Source organism: Chlamydotis macqueenii, chromosome 2 (assembly GCF_036417535.1).
Source record: "Chlamydotis macqueenii isolate bChlMac1 chromosome 2, bChlMac1.mat, whole genome shotgun sequence".
In the NCBI taxonomy this organism is placed as follows: domain Eukaryota; kingdom Metazoa; phylum Chordata; class Aves; order Otidiformes; family Otididae; genus Chlamydotis; species Chlamydotis macqueenii.
In genome coordinates this window covers 125570028-125587184 of record NC_141557.1, presented here as the reverse complement: position 1 = coordinate 125587184, position 17157 = coordinate 125570028, and the positions used below count along the sequence as shown (strand labels likewise).

Below are 17157 nucleotides of genomic sequence, written 5' to 3'. Positions count from 1 at the left end.
ATAACTCACTGGATTCCACTAAATTTCCCTTTCACCCAAATTCTCTTATTTCTTATATTCAGATGAGCAAAACCTTTGCCACATCTCTTGCAATGGTCTCAGACAAAAAGCTTCTCCAGTCAATTTAAGTTCCCAGCCAAAGGCCAGCTTCACTTCAGAACCTGTTAGGGTGAGGTTACCGGGCTTTGGGAGGAGTTTATGAGCAGGACACCGTTTGAATAAGAAAAAAGTGGGAATGCATCAGCTGGTTAAAGGTACCTGCCAGCTGCAGATCATGCAAATAACTTTGTAACAAACTAACAAAACCAAGTGAAGGTGAACCTAAAAATGCCTGGGCCTCAGAAACATGTATCAATGTAGTAAAAACAAAGATATGGAATTAACAGTACAATAACTTGGTCTGAACTGTGGGGCTGAGATTTCCAAATTTCAGTTCTCTGAATTCAGAGTGCTAATCGAATGATCCTGTGCTGAAAACTAGCTGCAACGTAATCTATCCTCAGATTTAATGGAGTCTATGCTAACAAAATTTCAAAACACAAAGCAACAAATATGCTTCCTGATCTGATTTGAAAGAAACTACTGAGATGCACACAACACTTGACTTCTGGAATTTTTGTCAAAAAGAAGGAAAATGAAGAAGCCTCATTTTAGGTAGCAAAAGTGTAAATGGTAGCCTAATAACAACCTACTACAGTCCTCAGCTGTTTTTTTTTTTTTTTTCCCAAGATCCCACAAACTGAAGCTCAAGATGAGGAAAGGCAGACCTGAAAGAAGGACTTTCGCCTTTTTTTTTTTTTTAATAGCAGTTGCAAGTGCAGACATTTCAAGGTGTCCCTTTTGAAAGCCATTCAGGATTGCAGACTTGCACAGGCAAATTCCCCCACACACTCACCTCCAGCAAAATCAGCTATACTTGCAAAAAAACCCCCTAGAATTCTGCCAAACTTTTGCATCTTCATGCAATGTTTAAAACGTTCATGCCTGAAGCTGTCTGCTTTGCTCCTCTCCCAAGAGGCAGCATTCTCACAGCAGCTTCAGAAGGGAACATGTAGCACATCTTAGTTGCCTCACTGCAAACTGCGATTTCATCTTCAGCTTAAAAGCCCTGCTCATCTGCAATGTAAGCTAACATGTCAGACTGCATTCTGTGAAGTGAGGCGCAGGCACACACCTCCTCTGCCAACTCCGCTGCGTGGGCAGAAACACCTGGCAGAGGCAGAACAGACAGCTGTAGAGGTGGTGAGAAGAAGCCACGGTAAAGTTCAGGAAATCTCATTTGCTAATGGCCATCAGCCATAATCTGCAGTTTATTGCACCCCGGTGTACCATTACAGCTATGACAGCATAAACATTGACCTTCATGCTTGAGAACCACAGTGAAACACAGATTACCAAGAAAACTGAAAAATCCTAGAAATAGTTTACTCCATTTATGACAGCGATCTCATTGGCTGTTTATACAAACTACATTACTGAAACTTTTAAATTGTGTAAAATAAAGGTCCTTTTTAACTTCCCACTTTTGAATTCCAAGCTAAAGCGGGGAAATCTCCTGAAGACAGAGATTACCTCAAAACTAGATAAAAATATTTAAATACATTTTTTCTGAGAAGCACTTTGGGAATTCTGGGAAGATGGGAGGGAAGGATCAGATGGGAAGGATCTCTAGAAGCCTTACACGGACCTAGAAATTTTTCCTGTGGAGATGTCATCCCCTCTCTAAACACTCAGTTTCTTCTATTCCTTATCCCAACATGAAAACTACAAGGCACAAGTTAAAATTCATAGTAACATAGGAAGTTAAAGGAGGTTTTACAGCTCCAGAGCAGTTCCTTCTCCTGGCAACCCCTGTGAATTAATACTCATCTAAGATCCTACTGCTACACATCATTTGAACTCCAGAAAGTAAATAAGGCTTTCAAGTATATGAATATTAAGAAAGTCTAAAGCTGTGAGATCCAGACTTATGGTTTATTTATTCTATTAGTTTTGACTACATTTTACTTATTTTGATTTCTGAAACATACTTAGCAACAGTAACAATGTGAACAAGTTACAACAAAAAGTTTAGTAAATTTAAATAAGACACATACATTGTTAGTGGTACATGAACAGACCATATTATTTTTTTATAGTAACAAAAGAAGGCTATAAGAACTTAACTCATATCTGAAATTCCACAGCACACTAAATTGAGGAAAAAAAACAACAAAAAAAAAACACAAACCCTCAACCAAGAAAGGTTGACCTCATCATCTTATATGAATTCTTGCAATATCATTTCAACTAGATGAATCTGAAGGTTAAAGCAAATCAACTGTGACACAAAACAATCCTAGTTCAACTGAATCTACAGAAACAGCTTTACTAGATATGCAAGACCTGCATGGTTTTAAAGTGCCATTTTTTTCCAGCAAAGCACCACCAACAATCTTCACTCAAGTTTCTAACAACTAACCCATCTGCAGCATGAATCAATGAAGCAAAGCTGAAGTACTGCGTGGAGAGTCACACAAGTTGCATCTCCCTTGCAATATACAGGCATATTTCTTTCCTGCAAACTACAGAAAAAGCACTAGTCAATTTGTTCTTAATACAGCAGTGCAATCTGAGGAGATGTAGCAGGAAGCAGAAGGCTGCCGCATGAATTTTAAGAGCTATTCAATGTATACTCAAGGTTCTACTTTTGCGCTGGAAGAGGAGATTTATAATTACTCCTTGGCTTTAAAAACCACAACTTAAAATCACAGTATTTAGAAAAGGTGGAGCTGTCACAGATACAGCTCAATTCAAGTCTGAAGTCTTGTCTTAGGCAGCTACCTTCACATTTAAGAATAACAAAGAATTAGATTCCAAAAATGACTGGTCCCTTGAGCAGTAACGTAAATAATTTGGTTGATATTCCTAGCTTTTCCAATAGGGGTCCCTATTTTACAGGACAAATTGGTCTTTCAAGTCCCAGAGTCAGAGAATTTAAATCCACTCTGTTAAAATGATTCTGTAAGCTTGATTTTGCAGGTAGGAATTTCAAATCAAAAAGAAAAATGCAACAAGATCCATAGAAGTGTTGCTATAAACTAAGACGACCTGCGAGTTTAATGACATTCCATCTCTTTCATTCAACAGTCCAATATCGCACTTCCCCTGCTGCAGCATCTTTTCCCTGACTAGAGAAAGGCAGGCCACATCACTGCTCAAACTCTTACACAGTCACTCTATAATAGATACCATATTTTAACATCCAGACCTCTCCACACTATCCCCATCCTGTAATAAATTCTAAACACTATCTGTGAACAGAAAAAATTTACTCTACCAAATACACAAAAAACAGGCACATTTGAAACCCGTATGTCTACAACAAGAGAACTTGCTAGTCATTTTTAAGTGTTTCCAAAAGACTAATGATGCAAAAGCAAATGAAGACATTGTAAATCAGCACACCATCATAAGATGAAAATTCTGGATCAGTATGTCCAAAGTTATTGTAGCTCCAAATAATCCTCTTCTCCCAAGACCAGGGGTACATATTCATCTCATGATCATCAGGGGAGCAAAAATGTATCTTCTGTTTCTACTTTCTGACCCTATTGTTTTTTTCTTAAAACAGACATAAGATTTGCAACATCACGTTCATTTATAAAGATGAGACTGTAGATAAACATCAAGTTCAAGGAAATTGCAAAATAATGGCCCTTGAAACATTATCAAAAGCACACAGGAAATGCACAAGTTTCTCAGAAGATATTACATAACCTGTTTTATTCACGGTTTTGAACCTTTTTCAAAACTAAGTAAATTAACTTTAAAAAGTTGTCTGGTACAACTACCATTAAACTACAGCAAAAATGTTGGTGAACTATCTGTTTCCATTGACTTGAACAAGGACTGTGGATGTATCTATATTTGACTTTGATATTATAACCTAGTAGTTGATGGCTGGGCTAAGGGGAGGAAGAAGTGTCTACATCGCACTCTTAATACATGTTTTCTCACTTCCCTCCTTCCTCCAAGATATTTTTAAGAAATATCTAATCAAGCAGAAAGTCACTAATGTCCTGGAGTGGAAAGGAGTTACACTGCTTAATACTGCAGCATGATTGTGACCAAATTATCAGAGAAATAGAAGTTACATTAGTATCAGAACAAGGGGCAGGAGGGAAGAAATTACTTGTTTTGAGAGTCAGAAAGTTTTAGCTATATCATCATTCCTATTACAAAATACGCAGTACAACAGGAGAAAGCTAACATTTTAAATGTTTATTTACTTGCCATTTAAAGGCTTTCTGAAAAGTAAAAACTCCAAATGCAAATTAGATAAACACAAATATATACTGAATTCCTCTATCTTCTCCCATGAATAAAAACTAACTATTTTTCTCAACTATCTCACTAAGAAAACCATCTAAAGCATTCAACAGTTATGTGGAACCATATTTTTTTTTTCCGTTATGTTACAAAAGTAGAATTCTGCACTAAAAAGCATCAAAATAAGTTCAAGGACAACAGGTGACTGCAGGTTAACAAGCCACCATCTGAGGGTGATGAAGTTGTAATCTTCCAACAAATGCGTTTTCAATCAGAACCACATTTCATTTTGAGCCATACATTTACTGAAGATGAGGCGCATAAGTACTAATACAATTTTTTTTTCAACACCTTTTATTTCCCTAATGTAATTACCTGCTCTCTTTTAAGACTTCTGTTCCAATTTTTTTAGACCTTATTGCTACTGCTTTCTATTGAAAGACAAGCAAGCATCTTTTTAAATAATCTGCATACAAACATGCACATTTACACCAAAAAGCAGTAGTTCAACTAAGGACTAATGCAATTTCAGATTATTTCAATATACTACTGACAGAATTCTTGAAAAATATCATTGATTTCTTCAGTGAAAGATCATAGCATTTGTACATTTAAAACAGGACACTGGAACCTAAGCCCTAAGAAAAGTGTGAACGATTACTGCACAAATTTGTTTCCAGTCCCAGTTGTAGATATCTTACCCACACCAGAGTCATATCAGACAGTGGCAGACACTAGAGTTCTAATATTTACACTTAAAATAGACTATTCATAGACATCTGCAAGTAACCCTTATCAAATGGCAAAGTTACTGAAGTTCCATGTTAATCACAGACCATTCATTCCACTTTTATAAGTATACTGCCATATTTTAATAAAACATATTGCTAGGTCTTATTGCAAATTAATTATTGATCCCACTGCATTGTTAAGATTAAACTTTTACAAGCAATTATTTTAAAATAAGTTAGCTGGAATGATGAACAGTTATAAAGTAAATTAAATCCATAAATCATATGCTATTTACTATGTTTAGATCACTGGCTGTATGAAAGTTTGTTACCACCTATGCAACAACAAAACATTAACTGAATTTTAAGGAACATGTAAATGACTACTACTGCTTGATACATTTAATATTTTATTAACAGCAATAAGCACATTTTTCATGACAGAAACACTGGAAACAGTGATTGCCACAGCTGCCACAGAAAACGGGCATGAACTTAAATTTACACAGCTCTACTAACAGTAGAAAGTGTACTAATTTAAATACAGCTCCATAAAAGCCTAGCTGGCACTAGGTAATAGAGGATTACTCAATTAACCACAAACCAGAGCTTACAATACTAATGGTTGCATTTCCAAACTATTCTTGAACCCTAAAAGAGTTAACAATTGTGTATTTACAATTTAAAGACACATTGTTTGTATAGTGTGTGATAAAAAAAGAAAAATAGATGTTTAAAATCAACACTCAGTCATAAGAGAATGATAAAGATGATCCCTCAGTAGCTGTCATTAGTTTAATTTGGGCTTGCTATACTTTAAGTACATATGTATTTGCTTAAGGTATATCTTGAATCCATCTACAAAGAGAAAACCTCACAACTATATATGCAGCTTTAAAATAATTTTTCAGAATTTGTCACAAAACCAATTTGTATGATGCCATAGGAGAATCAAGATACTTGCACAGTAGACATTGACAACTGTATTTTCTCTCAATAGTATTGGGAAAGGTAACTGTTAACAGAGAAATGCAGAATTCAATACTGGAGTCATATAGTTATTTTATGTTTCCCTGAAGATATTAAAGGAAACAGCAATGCTACTTCATTACACAAATATGCATAATCACAGTTACCTAGTTAGAGACCTACTAAATGCTGAGTTTAGTACTTTGAATTTTATGTTTAGCATACATAGAAGCACTACCAATAATCTATGATCTCCCCCTCCTCCACTACATTTTGTGGCTTTCATCTACTACAGAAGGAAGAAAACCACAAATAAAACACATTCTCTTCTTGAGTTGCTAGGGCATGTCTGAATTAGGACTCCTTTGCTCAGTTTTTTTAACAAAAGCAGATACTTTTGAAACAAACCAGTTATTTGTGAAGTATGTTAAAACACGAAAAATTAAGAAAATACTGAAACATGAAGGCTACAGAGAAATATTATCTTAGTCCTTCTGAAACATTACCAAAATCACAATGAAGTTGTACTAAAGCTCAAAAAAGTCAAAGTGTCCACCTTACATTGTGAGTACTAGTTAAGAAAGCAGCCCATCCTCCTATCCCAAAATAGCATGGAAGTAACAATACTGATTTAGGGCATTTTTGTTCTTCTTTTTAGGTAAAAAAATTCAAAAGGCACTACATACCCAACCGGGATATCCATCTTGCCTCCAAACAACACAAAAAACTTTAAATGTGACAATTTATTACAGAGCTGCGCAATAACACTACGAAATTGGTTTTGAGTATGCATGACACTGGTCTATAGGAAATGCAATACGTGTGTTGCAGGCTTACAAATGTACAACAGAGGTGGAAGCACTGCAGTACTAGAAACCTAAGAAAAGTGAGGGGTTTGCAAAGCAAGTGAAATTCTTATGCAGCCAGAATTGTGGCAGCTTCAAGAAGGGAAAAAATTCAGGACTTTACATCCCACAAGGCCTTTAAATAGCATAAACCTTGGACTTTTTTTTTTTTTTATTCATTAAGTGGTGTAACAGGATGAATGGAGAGCTACCAAACCAAACCACCACACTGCACTGATGCAGACTCCCATTTATGAATACTTGCACATCATCTAACTGGTACAATAGTTACTGAAATGTTTCTAACCATGAAACAAGTGATACATTTAGAGCTACTAGCAAGTCTGAAAACAAAATAAATACAGCAAGAGTAAACATTATGGTTAATGGTGAACACAAGTCTTATTAGCATGGACAGTATACACAAGACAAAGTAGACCAGTACTATAAACCAGCTTAAATTAAATGTCTTTTTCCCTGTCCAGTTTTGTGAAATACCTCCAAAACTAAAGGTTTCTCTACAGATTTATCACAGATATACTTTTCTTCATAGAAATTAACCACATAAATTTCACAGTAATTTCATTGCTTTTCACAGTAATCATTCTGTTAACATTTTGTTAAAGCAGAATTTGAACTGAAATGTTTTGTTAAATAAAAGTATGCTTCTCCTGTAATTTCAGGTCCTTTTTGTGGCATCCAGTAACTGTAAAAATCTAGACTAGAAGACTTCAGTTAGGTGTAATACACTCAATTAGGTTTTGTTTACTTTGAAGAGTAAAACATGTCAGAAGTCCACTTAAGCAAGCCTATGTTAGTACTGTGGTTAAACACATGCCTGTGTTAACAAAACAAGTTACAAGAACTTAAATCTTTTCATTAAGAGTCAGTTATACCAAGTACAGACACCTTGGGTAAAAAGTACCACTTTCAGATTCAACACTCACACACAAAAATTCCAGCTGTATGAAAAACAAGGTTTCCACAAACAGAAAAAATAGGAGAGCTACTACGATGACACTGATTTCTTACCCTACGCATGGCTTCCTCCTCCTCTTGACGCTTCTCATAATGTGCAAAGTCATCAAAGATTGAGGTGGTATGCTTGAAAGTAGCAATTATTTTAAGCACTTGCTTGGCTTTTTCTAGGGGTACCTCTTGAGTGTCCCTCGAATTGGTAACTGGTTTGTTGTCATTGTTTTCCAAGCGAATATGCCGCAGTTGGTTATTGGGAACGTCTTTGACAAAGATCCATTTGACATCAAACTTCCCCTTCCACTTATCCTGAGACCAGACACCAGCATATGCATTGTAGTCCACAACAGACTTCATCTCAGCCACTCCACAGAAGTGTCCACTGCCATTCACACTGAAGAGCAAATACAGCGGGCCTTTTCCATTCAGGGAACGGTAAGCAGCATCCAAGCGCTTATTACCATGTTCAGTACTACACCAGATAGAGTACTTAATGGAACGATGAATATCGTCCTCTGAATAACTTTTGATTATAAACACACGTCCATTCTTCAGATTCCAATCGAAGTCTTTGGGATTGTAGTTGTTTATGGCCTTTAGTTTCTCCAGCACTGGGTGCACTTCCACACCAGAAGGTGAGGAGCTGACGGATACAACACCTAAACCAAAGTTCTCACTACCAGCTCCATTGTTCTGGCTAAAGCCCACACCCCTGTTACGAGGAGCTACCCAGCGGTTTTGCAGCTGTTGCTGCTGCAACTGGTGAGGCTGGGCCTGCTGCTGAGGTCCTTGTTGCTGTTGTGGTTGCTGTGGCTGAGGCTGCTGTTGAGGCAGTTGGCTTTGCACCAGTGGTGGTGGTTGAATTAATGGCTGAGGCTGCTGGATTATAGTCTGAGGAGGCAGTACTGGTTGGGCTGGGGGTGCTTTTACCACTGACCCTTTGTCATCCCAAGTTCCAATATTCATGTTGTGTTTTATAGGTGGTGGTGGTACAGCAGGGCCCCCAATGCCCACATTACCTTTAGGCTTGAGTTTCGGTTGAGGTTTAGCAGGCTTCCTTGCGATGGCAGCCCATGAGGTTGGTTTAGGTGCTGAACTGCTAACTGGGGGCACGCTGTTTGCTGCAATGCTTGTCATACCTGTACTGCTCAGAGCTGAACCTACAGTTTTTGTTACAGCAGCCGTCATATCTCCACCAATTTTCAGTCCAGTCATGCCTTGCTCAATGCTGCTAATCCCAGGCACCTTGCTCAGAGTATCACTGCCAAATCCAGCCTGTCCATCTGCTATGGCTCTCCCAAGAGAACTAGGTGGATAGCCATAGCTGCTGCTGTAAGCAGAGCTTTGCGTTGATTGTCCCTGAGATCCACTTGTCCCCCATGTAGAGAAGTCTGCATTCCCAGGAAAAAAATTAAATCCATGCTGCCCGAGAAATGGAGGGGTATTTCCTAATGCCCCAGGTTGACTAAATACACCATCGGGTATGTAATGGTGTTCACCATTACTCATCTGTCCATAAGTTGTCAAGTATGGCATTGGAGGGTCACCTGCAGTTGACCATGCTGCTTCGCCTAAAGAGTATGGAAATCCAATGGATGGAGCATAGTAACTAGGCATATATGGGTCTGACATTGGTGGATAGCTGTTACTCTGCAAGAAAATAAAACAAAAATCAGCAATATAGACAATTATGCTCAGGGGAAAAAAAAAACCCAAACCTGTAGTACAGTCCAAAACATTTTTAAGGATTATATGAATGCATTTGCAACTACCATCATGCCTCCCAACATCAAAGATGAACAAGGTGGCCATTTCTTCCTCAAGAGACCTTTTCAATGTACTAAAGAGTCCCACTTTTTGTAATATATTAACTTTATTTTCCATTACTGAGCTAGGCTTAAAATGCCTCCCTGTCAGCAGTATCAAGGAAATAACAAGTTGCCTTAAAAAACAAGTCATAACAACTGTAGTTTCATAAATACAGAAAAATAGCTGCAGCTATGCTTTAAAGTTTTGGTATTCCTAGTTTGTTGTCAGATTTCTCACTTCGAACTGGAGACACCTGCCAGAGTATTATAGTGAAAAGGATGCCTGTTTGTTTCAGGAGGAACAACAATCAAACCATAACATTTCCACACTAATGAGAACGGGCACTAAGTACAATCTGTGGTCTAGTAGAACAAAGTTTGCTAGTGAAATTCAAATCCCACTCCCAAGTCCCCTGGGAAATCAGAGCATTTACTTCTTGAGAAAATAAAGCTCAAAAACATTTGAAAGACTACTCCTGTATAACTTCTGATGTTGTTCTGGGGAAAAAAACTGCACATTATCATCCTCGAGCTGATGCCTCCTTATTCTCGTATTATTTGAAAAAAAATAGGAAGGCAAGAAAAATTCTCAAAGCCTTTTAATAATTTGCACTTTCTCCCTCTCTCAAGAACACTACAACTTACAAACTTAATTTAATGAATATTAACTTCTGACTACAGAGACAATTCACAGCTCTGAAAATAAGTCATTAACGTCCTGGCAGAAGAGTTATATCAAGCTGCAGTAAAATTAAGCTTCAATCTATCATGCCATCATCTGTGAGCTACTTCTACCAACTTCAAAGAAAATCATGTCGAAGCAGTTAATATTTTCTCAGTCGTTGAAATTCTTGTTTTGAACTGCATCCAACACAGGACGAGTTCATTGTAAATTTAAGGTGTGGGATTTTGTTTTAGCGTTTGTGTTTTGGTTTTGTGTTTGATTTTTCCCTCAAGCTTCTTGTAACTGCACCTTTCTGAAGCTAGAGCACAGGTAGAAGAGCAGGAGACATGACAGCATACTTTTAAATTGAATCTTTTCCGGAATTATTAAGACTTTACCTGTTTAAGATATCGTATGATGAGACAAGATAAAATATTCAGCAGTAATGCTAAGAAATATCATCCAAAAATTAATTAAGTCTGGAAGTCAATTGAACTCAAAAAATAACTTCAAGATAGTAAACAATGTTCACTTACCTGATTTGTCTGACTACTTAGATATGGCTCAAAATCATCATCATTCACTGCATCCTTTTGATGAATCGAACCGTTTTGTACTGAAACTAAAAGTAAACCTGTATTAGGTATACTCTCTAGAAGATCTAAAATGCACTTGTAATCTAAATAACACTTCTTAATTGCCTGTACATTGAAACACTTCTACTCGTGCTTTTTTGAGACTGAACATACTATTGTTAAGCACCACTCTGTTAAATTTAAAGAAAATAGCTCATTCTGTTGATGATCCTGAGTAGTTCTCAGGAGAAGTCTGCGAAGATAGCAACCAGAGCAGACTATTTCTGACTATTTATTCCTGAGCTTCACAGAGGAAAAACTATAGGTACATCTTATTTGCACAGGCAGTATATCCAGCGTTTCCAGAAGTACCAGACCGAGTGCAAATGTGCAGACCAACCAGATCAGAAATATGCAATAGGTTCAGGCAAAGTTGCAACATACAGCTTTCTCCTGCTAGGAGGAAAGTCAGTTACCCACCAAGACAACCATGAAGGGCACCAATATTCAGCTATTTCATTCTGTACTTCCTACATAAATATTTTACCATACCGCATAAGTGGCATCTCTGAAACTCAGAAGGTACAAAGCAAGACAGAAACAAGAACTGAAGTCCCCAAGGGTGATTACAATCCTTTCCCAACACATATGCCACTATGTGCTGGAATCTCTTCCTACCTGCTCTTCTTGGCCTCCTATAATTTTATTGAAGGCACTACACCTACCTGGGATTTTCCAGCTGCCCAAAATACTTGAAGTGTCTCTCAACCCCCCCCCAGGCTACTATTTAAAGTAAAATTGCACAAATTTCTATTAAGTTCCACTGTTTCCCATAGTGCAAAGCAGAACATGGACTTAAATAAGCAAGTTGCAATTATACAACTTGAAGATCTCCTCTAAAAAAAATAATTCCTGCTTTTCTGCATGCAATTTTTTTTTGTTATTTATCAAACAGGTTCAGTTAAAAAAAGAAAAAAAAAACAAACAAAAAACCAACAAGTTTTAGAGTGATCAGCAAGGCACCCTAAAAAACCATGACAGCAGAAGTTACAACAAAACAGCAGATTTTGACAGCTGGAGACACTGAGTTAGGAGTTGACTCTGGTTTCCCCCTTTCAGCAAAAGCTTCTAAAAATATATATACAACAATGTAACCAAACTTTCAGCTTAGTTTGTTGGGTTAGTTTTTAAGAGTGGGTTTTTTTTCTGTTTCAGTGAGGGTGGTGGTCTGCCACCCAAAGTTCATACCGCAAACCAAGTGGTGCCTGGACCAAGTCACTTCAATTTTTATCACATTTGACTTTAACACCTCTAAAACAAACTGCCTTCAGGGAATTAAAGTAGCTGGGAAAAAAGGACAAAGGAATAGATATAATCACAAGGAATAACCAAAATTCTGGAAAAATTTATTAACTTCAGACACCAATAAAAAGAGCTAAAAATTCAGAATTTAACACAGAACAACAGAAGATTTTTTTTTTCAAAGCAAATATCTGGGAAGGAAGAAAGCAACTTGTGTTTTGAATATCTTCTTTAAGTTTTAGAAGTCAGAACACTTGACACCTCGATTATTACAAACTGGCACAGTGCATTTGTATACTAGCTACAGCCAAATATGACCAGCAATGATGAGCACAACTAGGTTTTAAAACTTGACAGAACAATAATCCTAATTAAATACCAAATTTAAATTAACATTAGGTATTGGGGATTTTTTTCCCCATACATAAAGAGTTTCAGTTAAGGTCATTAATCATCCTGAATTTACACACAATAGTAACATATTAATGAGCTGGAACACTATACTCCACTTCATATTTGGCCCAGTCACACAGGGGATGAGCCTCAAAATCTTTTGTCCATGTCACATCCATTGCTTAGACTTAACCAAATAGTATGGAGAGCATAATTCTCAAACACACAATTCTGTTATGATGGAAAACAGACAGCAGCATGCCAGTTTCTTAAAAGCACACAACCACAAATAAAGGAATAAACAGCTGCATGTCAAGACTAGAATCCTATCAAAATTAATCTCCTCATACTGACAGCTAATCTTCATAAAACGTTCATCTGCTGTGTTTATTGTTTCAGAGGTATCTAAAGGTCACTTAAGACAGAATTATTTTTGGTCTGGCATTACAAGTAACACAGAATATTCTTGCAAATATATTTTCTTTCTTACTCATTCTGTATTGAGATCTTAAGTCAGCAACACAAAAAAGTTCTACATTGACATCCTTCCTAGCAAATATATACATTTCCTAGTGAAATAGCATTACTAGAAGAATGTTTCTTTGGTTTTTCATTCTAACTTTACATAATGTGTTAATAATGAATAATGTAGCCCACACACACATTTAACAAGAGCAAACAGATTAAGACAAATGCCTCATTCCCAAAATCTCACATTAAGTGTTCCAACTAAACAGGGCAATGATGAAGAATACTAATTGAAACTGATCTACAGTTACTAAAAATATCTGTATCAATCCAATATAGTGAAAATACTGTATACTTCCACAAACACTGTGAAAACATACAATGTAATTAGACATTGGGAAGAAACAACTCATCAAACAAAAGGAACTTAAAGCTTCTATTCTTTTAACTGCTATTATCCTTTGAATAACCACTTACAAAATGCACAAATGATGGCCAAAGGCATAAGAATAAATGTTTCATTAGAAGAAGCTGTTACATCTTGATTAATATGGAGAATAAATACTGAAAGAAATATATAACATTTCATTCTTGTTTTAAACCTAATGCTTACATTTAAACCTTCTACAAAACCAAAAATTGTATACATATATATGTAAACACAACTTATCATTTTCCTATCAAAGGTGTGATACGCTTGCATAATAGAAAAAAAGGTAGGGGGAGAAAAAAAAAAAAAAAAAAAAAAAGGGAGCTTCAGGAATGCCAGTTTCTCATCTCCACTACCCCCCTTGTAAGACATCATTTGACTGATGTCAGTTCTGATGTTTTATGTCAATTGTAAAGTATCTGATAACTAGAATTTAAAAAAAACAAAACAAAACAACACAACTTTTAAGACAGGATAATTTACCCATTCCAGTCTCTGAAATACCAAGATTAATATCCAACACAACAGATGGATAGTACTGTTCTACACACTTAGCACTGCATTCCAACAAATTCTGGTCATGGGAAAAAGCACGGTACATCAATTTATAATCAACTGGAATAAAGCATCAAAAACATTTTACTAGGCAATACAAATCAGCTACCTCCCAATATAATTGGCAGGTCTAACATTTTTCACTTCAACATGAAATACTGTTTCCATATATTCATTCCTTATACTTGCTCACTCACATTCTCTCATATGCTCTACCAGACGTGGACAGTAACCTTTTTACCATCGTCTTTAATGTTATTACTATTACGGACAGAATCAACTTCATATTAGTCTGTTAACTCAGTATTACATCTTCCCTTGAAGCTCCTTTAAGCTGGGACCTATCATGACATCTGAAAAAGATTATTGACTGGTAACATGTGGTCAGTGAGGATTGCTGATAACTGACTTAATTTATCCTCTTGAAAAAGTATCTAACCCAAAGCCTCATGCCATACTGTGCTATCATCTTCAATCTCCTAGCCCTTTAATCTCATGCTAAATCATAACTTAAGTTTAATTAAATAGATGCTATACCAAATAAATTAACAGAAAACTATAGTTTTCATTTAGGTCATATTCTAAGAGAATACATATTAATAATAATAAATATTAAATATCCATTATTTAAAAGTACACGCTCCATAAAAATCCCAGTTCAGAAATGCAAAAATCTCTTCCTTACATAGCAAACTAAGAGATGTGTTTTGATTCCAACATTCTGCAGCATTTACAAATTATAGCACACAAAAATATGCTAACATAAATAAGTTAAATTAAAGCTGACTCCTGCATTTTCACTATTAAACAAGCTGCAACATAAGACCCAAGTAGAAACGCTTAATACTTCCACTCCAGTTCACATATATGGATTACAGTTCAAAAACTACTTCTCTGATTCTCTAACAGACAAATCTCAATAACCTCACTAAAACTGAGATACGGTAATTCAAAGAACCTGAGGCCACAAACAGCTTCCTAAAATGAATCTGACTTTTCTTCTTGTTTAAGGGCAACATGGAAGGTATAAACACAAACTATTTCAAAGACACAAAGAAATAGTTAAAAGCTCCAGCTTGGGGGGAAAAAAGGTAAAAGTATTAGAATATGAGAGAATAACTACTCAAGAATGACCAAACTGAGAAAGTCTGAGGAGGTAAACACAAGTTCATTTTTCTCTGAATGTAGAGAAATTAAAAGGAACAGGCCAAATTCAGCAAGATTCAGGAACCATATGCCACCTAGTAAGTGATATATGTAATAAGAGCCGATAATCTGCACACAGACAAAATAATAGAATAAGTGCACTTCGGATAACATTAAATGACAGTCCACAGAGAACAATTAGATCAGTTCAGACAATGAACAGCAGGTGACAAAGAGTACATGAGCATCACAAAAAAAAAAGTTTCTTATCTGCATGAAGAAATAATAAGCATATTAACACACGAAGGTAGCTGTGTGCCTGCTGTTCTATAGCTCAGCCTGCTAAGCACCTAAGATTAAATGGGCACAAGTGTATTGATTAGGCAAAGAGAATTCCCAAGTAAAATATTAGCCTTTATATCAAAGATAACAAATTCCAGACCAGAAATGAATTGCAAGATATAATCAGAGATGCTGTTTACGAGAGACTTGCCAAGAATTTTAGAGAGGAGAATATTAAGTAGTTAGTTCCTTGTTTCTGTGGGAGAGAAGAAACCCAATTGAGTATGGTATTTAAAAACTAAGATGTTGACAGAAACATGAAAAAAGTAGAAAACCAGAAGGCCAACAAACACTGACACAATATTCTATACTGACACTAAAATTAAGAGAAAAGCCCACAAAATTCCTGAAAATAAGGAAGGTGATGTGTTTTGGACATAGATATGAGTTACTAAATAGTCACATGGCTGTTGTCTCACAAGCTAAGGAAGCTGTTCATATTATTCTTCCTGATTATTCTAGTATACCGATTCTATTCACCGCACAGAAAGGCCCAAGGTGTACTGTTAAAGAGACTACACAAGCGTATCACAAAGTCAGCTAAAAAGAAATAGCTATGTTATTGTCCAACTTCTGACATTAATCTTAATTTCCAAAATAAAACATTTTAAATTGATGTACCACTGTGCCACAGCAAAAACGTTGAGAAAAAAAAAAAACATTTTGGCACAGAATTTCCTGTCATCTTGCTCTGAAATAGAAGACATCCTACAGCTACATACTCTTCCCACAGTTGTCTGAAGACACATTAACTTCCATAAACATCAATATTAAAGATTTACACAGAAATACAAAGGAAACAACTTACCTTTATTTCCCTGTCCTTTAGGTCTCTGTACACACGAAAGTGGAAAAAAAAAAAAAAAGCAAAACAAGTTCAGTTAGAATCTTCTAATGTTTACTTAGGGTAATTCCATTTATCTGCCAATTGTGCTTTTTTCAACTTAACTATCAGTTTAAAATATTATTAAAAACACACTATTATAAAAACAGTATCATATAAAATATTACCAAAACAACAAAATAATTTTAAAATTGAAAGAATTTCACCAGAAACCATTGACATAACCTAGCCTTTTACAGTACGTGAAGCTTAAATGGTGCAGAAAATCTGAACAAATTAATTTTGATTGCTCCCCTCCTGACAAATATAAACAACAACAAAGTACAGAGTAAAAGAACAAATAAATTTAGTAGCTTAAGATTACTGCCAGTACTAGAACTTCACTATCATATGTCATCTTTTAACTCAACTGATGGGTACTTATCAGAGAAAAACCTACAACGTCTTGCTTTTTAGATATAAAGGAACATACAGTGATATTGCAAGCTGCACTAAGAGTAGAGCATTCCTCTTCCAGGTAATTATATTGAGAAAATGATACAGTCTGTATGAAGCTTTTACACAAGGAAATAATACCTTAAGGAGGATTTTTTTTTTCTAGGATTAGTCATTACAAAACACTGTTAATCTGTCATGCACTAAGAATCACTATAACAGTACAAGTTACAGTATCCTTAATTCCTCTATAGCAAAGTAAAGTAAGCTTAGCCCATGAAAATCTAATTCATCTTCTCACATCTATACAACTAAGCATGAGTGGGTCACCAGGCTCCATCACTCTAATAATTTCCAGTCCTGA

General features: G+C 36.0%; 1 protein-coding gene across 4 annotated transcripts in view; it reads right to left on the bottom strand.

Moving 5' to 3' along the window:
• The window catches only part of YTHDF3 (YTH N6-methyladenosine RNA binding protein F3), a 47225-nt gene that overhangs the window by 28523 nt on the left and 1545 nt on the right, over nt 1-17157 (bottom strand). For 3 of the 4 annotated variants that reach the window (XR_015257704.1, XM_086740870.1, XM_086740871.1), the window contains exons 2-4: nt 16323-16347; nt 10840-10925; nt 7889-9481 (exon numbers count right to left, since the gene is read on the bottom strand). Coding sequence is in view for 3 of the 4 variants with exons in the window: in XM_086740870.1 (XP_086596996.1) it covers nt 7889-9481; nt 10840-10925; nt 16323-16347 (1704 nt within the window). In the remaining variant the exon portion in view is untranslated. The remainder of the gene's footprint in view (nt 1-7888; nt 9482-10839; nt 10926-16322; nt 16348-17157) is intronic. The other variant, XM_086740872.1, reaches the window with a different exon arrangement.